Source organism: Ahaetulla prasina, chromosome 2, assembly GCF_028640845.1.
Source record: "Ahaetulla prasina isolate Xishuangbanna chromosome 2, ASM2864084v1, whole genome shotgun sequence".
Taxonomy (NCBI): Eukaryota; Metazoa; Chordata; class Lepidosauria; order Squamata; family Colubridae; genus Ahaetulla; species Ahaetulla prasina.
Window position 1 is genome coordinate 118,267,109 of NC_080540.1, and position 12,227 is coordinate 118,279,335.

Here is a 12,227-nt window from a genome sequence, read left to right on the forward strand (position 1 = left end):
TGCCACCATCATGGTTGCAATCGGCGGATTGTTTATCACTCCATCCACCAGCTTGTAGTTTTTTGAGACTCTGAGCTGAAGATATTCCATGCACAGGGATTAGAATTAGAAACAGCATTATTTTTCCTATTGTCTCTCATCAGCTTGCCGAGGGTTTTGATAGGATGGAGGCAAAAACAGTTCTTTAGAATACGGATATGGTAACTTTGGTCTCTAACACTCAACCTTAAAATAGGAACTGGCCAACGTTAGTTCTGCCTCTATATAATCCAAACATTTCACAATTTCATAACACTGTACAATAAAGATTTTGCTTCCTGAACACTTTTGGATGCATCTTATAGAATTTTGGTTGTTAATCATGAAAATAATCTGTAATTTGACATACCATGTACTGTTTTATAGAAATAATCCGTTTTTATACAATGGCAATTTATACCCTTCAGTACCTGTTCGCCATGTTACACACATGAAAGAAACATACGAAAACATACAGATTTGTTGCTGAAGCACATCCAGTACACTGTATAATTGGAATAGTTGTGAGGATGTAAAAGTAGTGACTCTGCTGCTTGGAATGCACCCCTGATATGCCAAGTACAGGTAATCCTCGAGTTATGACAATTCACTTAGCGACCATTCAAAGTTGCAACATAGCCCATCCCAAGTAATTATGACACAGTCCCGAGATTACAAATGTTGCAACACCATGGCAGTTGTTCACTCTTATGAACGACAGCAGGTGCACTGCAACATTCACCGTGCCTATTTCCCACCCTACTGAGTTGCAAAGATCTAGGGAGCTGTCTCCTCTCTGCCATGGTTTCTTTCCTTGCTTTGTTGCTTCAAGCCTTCGGTGCATTCGCAGAGAACAGAGGCCTAAAGTACCGAGAGATCATGCAAGATCATTAGTGTGAGATCTCGTGCTACTGATCTCATGTGATCTGGCATTGCTTTAGGACTCTGTGAATTGAGGCCTGGACAAGATCTGTGGCAAAAGGCTTTGAAATGGAGGGAAGGCTTTGGTGCTTCAGGCCTTCGGTCTGTTTGCTGTTTCCTTGTCAAAGCCTGCAAGGAGATTGCGTCCTGTAGGCTCCAATTGTCTTTGTAAAAAGCCTTTGCCAGCAAGAACGGAACCTGGAGGGGCCAGTGTATTCTTGCTGGCAAAGGCTTTTTGCAAAGGCTTGCCAAAGTGTTTGCAAGCCAATGGGACACTTTGAGGCAGCACAATTTTGCAACGTTGACGTGCAAATGTTTTGCGCACTGAGACTCGAAGCTTCAGGGGGCCAAGATCCTGTGTAGCAGAGAGGCTGAAGAGGAGACAGCTCACCAGGTATTCTCAAGATAAGTGACCCAGCATGGCAGGATGCGAGGGGAAGCAATTTTGGGGAGCATGAGGTATCTCAGTGGGTTGGGAGAGGCCTTGGGTGGTCTTAATTAGATGGCCAGTTCCATCACTAGGTCCCCTATTGCCTTCCCCATCCTGAGATACCTCATGTGTACTTAACGACCTGCAAATTTGATTAGCGAATGTATGGGCGAAAGCAGGGAGTTTTCACTTTCATTTTACGTGATTCACTTCAAACAAATCCTCCGATTACGAATGTAATTGGCAGGCTCTATTACATTCATAACTCCAGGACTGCCTGTGCCGTTGTTACATATCCATATGGAACAGCCGTGCAAGACAGTTGCATTATATTAGAAAGAAATGGCCACTTTGAAAGAATTTGGTTCTAGGACAGAAAAATGTGGGAAATGAACCACTTGGTGAAAGCTTTTGTTATTTGAGACAGATATTTCCAAGAATAACTGATGTCAGGATTAAGGAAGGCATTCTTTTTGGTCCACGGTTCAGACACATCATCAATGACAGGTGATTTGAAGATCTGTTAGTGGAGCCACAGAAAATTGCCTGGAAGGCATTCAAGGATGTTGTTGATAATTTTCTTGGCAACCATAGAGCACTAAATTAAATCCAGCTCATTGCCAAACTTCTTACAGCATACAAGCCCATGAAGATTCATTTTTTGCATTCACACTTGGACTTCTTTCCCAAAAATCTAGGTGACATCAGGGTGAATGATTACAATGGAAAAGACATTATTACAATGGAAAAACAGTATTTAGGGCAACTGGAATTCATTGGTGCTGGCTGACTATTATTGGAAACTATAGCAAGATGCATCGGACACTGAGTACAAGCGAATTTGAGCTCATGCAGCATGTCAGAAACATTATATGATTAAACACATTATAGTCATTAAAAAGATAATTTCATATTTCTCAATGATTCCGAGGGTAGGTAATAACATCATTCTGAAATTCTATTTGTGTCCAATTTGAAGGGTTCTGTATGTATTACCTATTATAATCACCAAAAGTTTTTCAGGAAGCAAACCCTTTGGAAAAAATGTATTGTCAAGTGTAATGATTGGGCAACAGGCAAACGGCTCATAATGCAAGAACAACTTTCCTATGGCAAAGATCTTTTATTTCCAATTTGGAAAAGATGTAATATAAAAACAAAAATGAGAATTTTTCCCCACTCCGGCAATGTGGATGTATCCTTTATTAATGGGAAAGTCTCCCTCAGATTTTTTTTCTCAGTCTGATTCTTACAAATAGATTAGATTCCCTTCCTTTCCTGCCTCTTGAGATAAGTCTCTATTTATTTAAACCCAGTGAAGAAATGTATCTCTAATGTCAAATTATTTGTTTTCCCAAATGGTCTTCTAGTTGATTCTCCTTGTCAATCTAAAAACTGTGGAAAATATGGTACATGTATAAGAGACTGTGAGGAAGTCTTTTGCAAATGCAAGCCAGGATTTCTCTTACCTAATGGAGGAAGTGAGTTCAAAAGTGTAGAGGAAGGTAATTGTGAAGGTAAGTGCTTTCTGGAGCTCTTGTTTATGCATGGCACACGTGCTTACTCCAGGCAATGCACTGATAGCACAGGAGCAGAAAGTTAATGCAAAGGCAGAAGTCTGTAATGTTACACTGTTCTGAAACTGGAAATGGCTATGGCAAATTCTAAATAAACGTGTGTCTTACCACCCAGCACTGAAAGGAAAGAGTTTCTTGCATCTATAGCTAGAGAGAATGAAGTTCACTTGCTGTCCTGCCATCCGTATTTTTTCAACACCTTTTTTTTCTGCACTGCTTTAAACATTTGGGGTTAGCATGTATTTGTAGCCATGTAACCAAGCTTGTCAATGTCTGTTTCTGACCATCAGTGACTTACTTACTTCCTCTTTTAGTTTTGTTAAAAATTATAATTTGATGGCAGTTTATAAAACAGCCAAAAAAAATTTGTGAGCTCTGTCACCCCTTAGGGCCTACGGTTTATGTACTCTTATTTTTGAGGTTGTCTCCAAACTCAGACATCTTTTCCTAGCATTTCCCACTGACTTCCTGTATGTAGAAGTGTGGATGTTTTGACCTCCAAGAGTTACTTCTCGGAGTCAAAACAGAGCCAAGTGATCCATGAAAATGGGCCATTCTAGGAATATATTAAGAAAGAAACTCTTTAATATGTTAAATGTAATTGGAGTAAACGCAGTGCCCATATTGAGCTAGTAGGCAATCATCTATGCTACTTTTTTATTTTAATGCTACTAAACTGCACATTTGGAGAAACCATCAGAATATTATTTTTAGGATTGACTCCCAGCAGCTGAATATGTTTTTTTTTTTACCTGCAGCTGAACATGTTGTATATTTTAAACTTAAAATGAATATTTGCTTGTTCCTTTGCCTTTCCATTTGGGGGGGAGGGAATAGTTTTAAGTTTGTTGAGAATACTCTAAATTAGGCTTACTTATTTTTTTCCTTCTCTTTTTGGGGGGCATGGTTTTAAATTTAGGAACTTTTTATCACAGATAGGATTATTATCTGTTTCACTCTGCTAGAACATTATTCCTGCAAAATGAACAAGAGAATGCAATTTCTCCAAAGGGACTTGTTCTCCTTTCACTTTTCTGCTGTCTTAGTATCCATGGCATGTTTGAATCTAATTAAATAATTGGGACTGAGGATTTACTAAGAATCTCACTGGTTATTCATGGCAAAATGACCAGAATGTCATTCCAATGCTTAGCATTTGCAGTTATCTCTTTTGTTTGGGCTTGCAGTGAATGGCATAAAAAGTGGTAGTTATTGTACAGGAAAGGGAAATATAGTCATAGGCTCATTGGGCATCTTCTCCATCCTTTTACTTTCATTTTATATACCATGCCTGAGGATGAGGGAATGGTTTCAGCTTTGTCTATTCTTCATTTTCTTCTTATCTGTTGCTGCCATGACTGGAAATGAGCTTCGGTTTACTTGGAAAATTGGACTTGCTCGTTTCTCTGGGCAATCTCTATTTCACTCTTTCAAACAGATTTCTCAATTACTTAAAACAGTGACATTCAAAATAAATTTATTTGACAACCCTCAGATCTAGTCCTTTTTGTCGTCTAATTGCAAAAAGAAAAAAAAAAGTGGTCAGTTCCCTTCACCAGTGCCTGAGTGTAAGGACAAACTGCATAAAAATGAACAAGCTGAAAATAAGCTCAGACAAGACAGAAGTGCTATTGTTTGATAGGAAACCAGACTTTGGGGTTAGTGTTCATATATTCTGGACAAATCTGTATTTGTCTAGAATACATGAACGTTCCTTAAGTCCTCTAAAGAGAAGTCACTTTTCAGAGCCCATTGATTAATCAAGGGAGAAGAGGGTACTGACTTTCTCCCATCTTACTCCCAAACTGGGGAATGTACTCGCTTAAGAATACTTTTCAAAGAATTAAAAACTGTCTTCTTCAACTAGGCCCCTTAGGTTGTAATAATACTAATTGCAGCTGCTTTTTTATTTTTTAAAAAACAAAAGCTTTAGATTGTCCCATGGATAGAACGGTAGGCTTTAAATCAAATGAATAAAGTAGGAGACTGTTTTCTCTGTTCATAATATGATGCCCCAGCCACAATGCCCATGCAGTTCACCACTTCAGAGTTTTTGTCCCAAGCACATATGTTACAGCATGTTGCTTTGCAGAGTTTGCATGGGAAATGGCTTGGCCTTTTGCAGTTATAAACAGTTTCTTCTTTGCTACAACACAGCTTTCCCAATCTGGGCCTTCTCCAGTTTATGTGGACTCAGCTCCTATAATTCTAAGTGGCCATGTTGGATGGGGAATTCCGAGAGCCAAAGTCCATTCTCCTCTGGGGAATACCTGTTTTGGAAGATGCTGGTATAATTGGTTGTGGCATTCTGCCATGTTTCATTTAGCCCTACTTTCTTCTTGCAGACATTGATGAGTGCAAGAGAAATGTTTCCATCTGTAGTCCCAAAGGGAGCTGTATTAACACTGAAGGGGATTACCACTGTAAATGCAAGCAAGGATATGTGAAGAGCTCTAAAGATGATAGAAAGCTATGCAGAGGTACACCTGAGTGACAACACAATTTACATGTTATGTGGCCAAAATAATACATTGGAGGGTGGCAAATCACTACTGTAGTGAACTACTTTTGCTGACTGATTTTGAAGTGATGATAGAATTAGAGATGGCCAAAATACACAAGAAAGTTGCCAATAAAGTCAAATATTTGTAGCTAAGGGCTGATATGAAGTGTCCTTGGTGCTCTCTGATCTTGCTTGTTTTCTTGCAAACATTTCGTTATCCAGAAATTAGGTAACATCAGCAGTGGTCGCTGATGATGCAGTGCACTGATGATGTTATCTAGCTTGGGTGATTAAACATCTGTAAGAAAACCACCAAGCTCAGAGAGCACCAAGGACCCTGCACATGAAGTTGCCAGACAAAACAGATTGTATGAGAAAAGTATTCACCTTTAAAATAACCATGGTTGTGGGCAATTATTTGAAACATTTTTAGAAACTGGTATGTTTGGGGCATGAATTACTATGGAAAATCAGTTCCTTTCAATCATATATATTTGGGGTTTTTATGTGTTATTTACTTCAGAACATGTTCATACTAGTTGAAGTCACCAGTGTCTCTCTAATAAGATCTTGGCAGTGCCTGGTTTTCTTATATAATCTTTGCCAGCTGGCATCCTCCAGATGTGCTATGTCTAGAATTCCTAGAATGCCATAGAGTGGCTGGGATTCGAATTACAGAAATTACATAGTCACAAGTCTGGAGATCAGATCAGGGAAACTTATATCTGCTGCCTCTCTTAGTTTTCTGATAGCGTCATTTGTTTCCATTCATAGGGTTAAAATGGAAGAAAATTAATTTCTGTTGTTTAGTCAGTAAAAGTTACATTAAATAGCTGAAAATTGTCAAAAGTCGTTTGCTCATTTTTTTTTAATGGATCGAAAAGACATTGGGAAAGGTCTTTCATGGTGCAAACAGGTATATGACCATCATCCATGACGCACTTTCTGATACACATTATCCATGCACTGTGTTCTTGGGATCCAAGCAGCTGTGCCTAAGGGAAGGAGAAGTGAACAGTTCCTCAATAGTGCTGAGGAATTAGGAGAGTTGTTTATGATCCCAGGCAGAGTGACTTGCCAGCCAATTTCCTCTGCATCAGTGGAGGACAACTGTTCCCTCCGCAATGCTGAAATAAGATGCAATTGCCAATTAAGTTAGTTTGGAATATCCAGAATCAAGTGTGGTGAGAAGATGTCATTGTTATAGCTTGGGCATCAAAATATCTTGGTTTAGTCCTGGTTGCCATCTGGTCACAGTCTGGCTGGAAACCACTTTGTTATTCCACTGATTTTACTATTTCTACTCCAATTTTACTATCTCCACCAATTCTATCAGCTTCACCATCCATTCTTCCATTGTAGGAATTTATAAATCCTTCCCCTTTTTAAGCATATATAAAAGTTTCACTGCCGGATATCATGTATAAGAACAAAGTTCCATAAGATGTTTCCATTTGTCTGACCATTAAACCCAAAAGAAACGCCTCTAGTTTCAATTGCACGTTCATTTTTTAAATCCTCTGGATCAAAATAAATACTTGATCCCCAATATTTTCTAGCTTTGTTACCTGCCCACCAAAGATGGAAAAAATGGCATCTAAATCCTTCCAACTACAATTTTTGTTGTTTTTAAGTTAAACTCTCCTTTGGGAAAAATCAGCAGGTCAGCATAAGTTAACAATTTTGGTTTAACTAGCATTTCCCATCTAAAAATGGCTTATTAGGGTGACAGCCATACAGTGATTTTAGGAGACAATTTTGTTATATACCTAGACCAAATTCTCAATGTGGCATGTCAAATGATTTTTGAACTCTGCATTCACCTTAACTTTGGCATCACCTTGGCATCCAAATCTTAAATCCTGTCTTTCCAATTCCAGGAACCTCCTATTTCTTAAAGTTACTCGGTCTTTTATCAAAACTGAACAAGAAGCTGCAAAATACAATTTCAAATTTGGTAATCCTAACACCCACACCCACATACCCTTTCTTCAGCATTCTACATGAATTTGTATTTGATATTCATTTTTTTGCCCTGCCAAAGAAATTTAGAAATATTTTCTTACCATTACTTAAATGGTCCATAAATCATCAGGACAGGGCATTGTCTGGGATAGAAATAATGTTCCAGTTAAAACATTCACTTTAATCATCAAAACTCTTCCCGAAAATGACACTTGTAATTTTCTCATGTCAGCAGATCTTTTCTAACTTCATTGGTTATTTTGAAACAACATACAATTCATATTAGTCAAGATAACCCTTTTTCTCCATTTTAAAATCAGATTTTTTTTTAACCAGATTGTCTTGATTTTGGCTAGTCATACTTTTTACCAACCTATTCGTTTACCAATCCTAAAATCTGCTAGTCTACTAAAATCTTTCAAATTTTTTTCCATCGAAAACTCAGTCCTTTTCTGGGTGTCTTATGAAATCAAAACCAAATCGCCTGCAAAACCTCTCATTGCTCAATGAATAGGTTCTGGATTTGTGAGTATGGTTAGTCCTTGACTCATGATTGCAATGGAGCCCAAAATTTTCATTGCTAAACAAAGCATTTGTTACGTGAGTTTTGTCCCTTTTTACGACCTTTCTTGCTACAGTTGTTAAGTGAATCACTGAAGTTGTTAAGTTAGTAACACGGTTAAGTGAATCTGATTTTTCCATTGACTGTGCTTGTCAGACGGTCACAAAAGTGCAATTACATGACCCCAGGACACTGCAATTGTCATACATATGAGTAAGTTGTCAAGCATATGAATTTTGATCATGTGACCATGGGAATGTTACAATGGTTGTAAGTGTGAAAAATGGTCATAAGTCGCTTTCTTCAGTGCTGTTGTAACTTTGAATGGTCACTAAACGAACTGTTGTAGGTTGACAGTTGGCTGTAAATCTTTAATGGCACCTTTTAAAATACCTCTACAAAATTGTCAAAACTATAGATTCTAATCTATACATCAATATTTGCACATACTGAGGCTTACAGTTTCACTTCTATAATCAGGAAAATATTTGGAACACATAACGGACATTGTTGTATGATCATTGAGCAATTTCCAATTCCTTTTCAGAGGCTTGTTCTAGAGAGAAGTTATCAGTTTCAATTTAAACAGACAGACAGACAGACAGACAGATAGATAGATAGATAGATAGATAGATAGATAGATAGATAGATAGATAGATAGATAATCTTGGTCTGTTGCAATCCATGTGTTACATTGGTTTCAGGGGTGGGTTCTAAATTTTTTTACTACTGGTTCTATGGGCGTGGCTTATTTTGTGGGTGTGGCTTGATGGTCATGTGACACTGGGCGTGGCTTGGTGGTCATGTGACTGGGTGAGAGTGGCTTGGCAGTCATGTGACTGGGTGGGTGTGGACAATAACAATAAATAATAAAAATAATAAACAAAGTATACAAAACAATAAGAGGTACCAAAAACCAACTTTCACACTTTACACCCACACAACACAACACAACTGACTCACACACAATGTAAAAGCAGCTGCACTTCATCTAAAATGGCCCCTGCAACAAGCAGGAACTTCACACAGCCACAAAAAGCTCAAAAACCAACTTTCACACTTTACACACATACAACACAACACAATAAACTGACTCACACACACAAAATACCACATACAGCTTTGTGAGATTTTGTGTGTTTGTGTAGTTAGAGTAAAACACTACAGAAACACACCAAATCTCAGAAAGCTGCACAAGTATTTTATTTTATTATTTTATTTTATTTATATTTTTTAGATCAGGGGTCTCCAACCTTAGTAACTTTAAGGTTTGTGGACTTCAGCTCCCAGAGTTCCTCAGCCAGGAAAGCAGGCTGAGGAACTCTGGGAGTTTAAGTCCACAAGCCTTAAAGTTACTAAGGTTGGAGACCCCTGTTTTAGATAAAAGCAGTTAAATTTAAAACTTCCTTAACTTTTAATTGCTGTCTAAAATCCGAACTCCTTAAAAGAAACCCAATTAACTATTCTTTAATAGTTTACTTACCCAATTGAGGCAGGCAGATTGAGTTGCTCACCAAGTAGATGGATTTTAGGCAGGTAGATTCAGTTGCGAGCTGATGCAACTGATTGCAGAAGCCTAAGGAAAGCATGGCTTTGCAGCCGGAAAGAAGCAGTAATTAGGTAAGTGGGGAAGGGGGCGATTGGGTGGGCATGGGTGGGGACTGTTGTAAGAGGTTGTAAAAAAGTGATTTTAAAAGCCTGTGAGGATCAGGAAACTCATCTGGGATCGCCAGAGGAAAAAAAGATTTTAAAAGGCTCCTCTGACGATCCCATGAGGCTTGCCTCATGGCAGCCCAGAACCTCTTAAAAGGATTTTTTCTACAAGCTCTTCAACTGAAGAGCTTGTAGAAAACATGTTTTTTAAAGGTTCTGGTGATCAGGCAACTCAGCTGGGATCGCCAGAGGAGCCTTTTAAAACCTTTTGTTTTTACGACCTCTTCGGCCAAGGGAACCGGTTCGGGGGCATGGCCAGCTGGGCATTGTTACCGGTTCTGCGAACTTGGCCAGATTTTTGCCAGCGCTTCTTAAGAACCGGTCAGAACTGGTAGCAACCCACCACTGGTTGGTTTACAGAAACATGATTAGAATGCCACAGGGGGAATACTTGTAACTAATCTGAGCTTTTGTGGGGGTGGGGGGTCCTTTTTGCATTATGTAGTCTTACATTATTCTTTTATTATTAGAATTAGAATCTATTATTCTAATTATTCTTAATACTTACATCCCTCTTTTGTTTTTAAAAGATATTGATGAGTGTAATGGAAGTCGCTGTGATGCAACTGCCCGCTGCTTCAACTTTGAAGGAAGTTATTCGTGTTACTGCCCGCAAGGATATTTCCAATATTCCAATGCTGTCCAAGAGGATAAAACAAAGATAAAATGCAAAGGTAAGGAGAAGAGGGAGAAAAGAAATTAAGGGCAGAAGTAGCCTTTTTAGAGAAAACAGCCCCACAATGACTCAGACCACACAGGAGCTTATTGTCGGGCAACAAGCTAGAGACAGGGTTGGAACCACTTAGATAAGTTCCCTTACATGAGACGGTCCAAGAACTGAGTATAAATAAGATTTATTGAAGAAACTTGGAAGCTATTATCAAAAGTATTTCAGCAATTGAGGTAAAACAAAAAGTAGCTTTTTCTTAATAAAGGCAAGGTTCAAATCTTCTTTGGCTTAGTTTTTCATCCCACCTTATCTAATAAAGTAGTTGGCCTCCTATTTTGTTAAATCTCTTTTCTTCTGTTTTGCAATGGTCAGCTTTGTTCTTTCCTTGTTTTCTTTAACCGACAGTATGAGAAGTGACTTTCATGTTAACTTGTATTTCAAGATCATTATTGTCTTAAATTTCAAATATTGCATACTTATTGTGTTTGCTTTAAAATAACATTACAATCTGGTTTGCGTTTATTATAATAAAATTAAACTCATGCAAGAGAAAAATCATTTAACAAGACACCTTGATTGTCTCAATAAACGAAAATCCTTTCCTTGCTCAGCTTGTTTTACTGGCTTCCCGCATATAAAAACAATTTGATTCTAGACTTGTTAAGAGTGATCGTTTTCTGTTCAGGCCACATCTAAGCAGGCTACCTGGGTGCATTATTTTCTTACAGCTTCCACTGATGGCTCATCCCTGCAGGGGTGACAAGTTTTCACTCCCCTGGAACTCTGGTTTGACAGCTTTATCTTCCAACCTAAGTGATTGGCAACAATTAGCCCCCCTCTGCTCTTCAGTTCTGGCTCATTAAGGCCGTTCTGGGGTTAGGAGCATTGCTCGCCAGAGCCCAGCAGTTCATATGGGAAAATCTATGGGGCCAATATGATTTGGACGAGCAGGCTTCATGCAGTTAGAATATCTTAAAATATATTCCAGCATAGTCCTGGTTAGATATGGATTACCAGACTTAGCAACTCAGCAAGTCATCATCAGAGAAAAATCTTCTCAAATTGCACAGTTCCCAGTCTCATGTTTAAAAATATTTTATGCTGCTCCTAGTATTCAGGCTTTTACATTTTTGGACCAAGAGCGAAAAGTTGGGTCACATTCAGAAAACAAAGTCTGCACAAATGTGTTGCTGTTCTTTAGCTAGAAAGCTAAAGAATGGTGCCTTTTCCATCCTTTCCAACCTTGAGCCTTTTCTACACAGAACAACCATCTTCTTATTCCTTTTTCACTTCTGCCGTGCGGTTTCTGTGCCATGCTGGTTCTTTGGATTAAATGTTGCTGGACAGCTTCTGCCTTTGTTTGGCATGGTGATTTTTGGCAAATCTTGTTCAGCCTCTTTTTTTTTTTTATAGACTAATAGCGATCTGCCTTGTGGCACCGTTAAGAGCAATAAAAAGCATTTAATATGGGAAAAGTACCATGCATAGTTTCTCTTCAGTTGAATTATTAAGCCAAAGCAAGATCTTTTTTCATTGTGCCCTGTTAGTTTCCATAAATAGAGGTAAAGTGATCTGGTCAATACAAAGTATAACTTAACATGCTTAGAGAAAGAAGTAAAATGAAGAGATTTTTAGAAATGAAAAACAATATTTTTCCATAAATTGTTTGTTCTGTCCTTAGAATTCAACTATCCCATGCCTTCATGGAATGACTGTTCAGATAAACAGGTGAGTCCTAAATGCTTAGACCTTGAAGTCAAGATTAAATTTATGGTATGCGTAGAATAATTCTAAATTTCCCTTGAAGTGGAATGATATTGTGTAAGTGCTGCTCCACTGACAAAGAGGAGGTTGTCATTGTATCCTGG

At 38.3% G+C, this 12,227-nt stretch overlaps 1 protein-coding gene across 2 annotated transcripts in view; it reads left to right on the forward strand.

Moving 5' to 3' along the window:
* ADGRE5 (adhesion G protein-coupled receptor E5) overlaps positions 1 to 12,227 on the forward strand; it is a 60,583-nt gene that overhangs the window by 31,959 nt on the left and 16,397 nt on the right. Inside the window, exons 5-8 of one of the 2 annotated variants that reach the window (XM_058170682.1) lie at positions 2,740 to 2,886; positions 5,292 to 5,426; positions 10,220 to 10,363; positions 12,041 to 12,087. In XM_058170682.1, coding sequence (XP_058026665.1) covers positions 2,740 to 2,886; positions 5,292 to 5,426; positions 10,220 to 10,363; positions 12,041 to 12,087 — 473 coding nt within the window. The remainder of the gene's footprint in view (positions 1 to 2,739; positions 2,887 to 5,291; positions 5,427 to 10,219; positions 10,364 to 12,040; positions 12,088 to 12,227) is intronic. The other variant, XM_058170683.1, reaches the window with a different exon arrangement.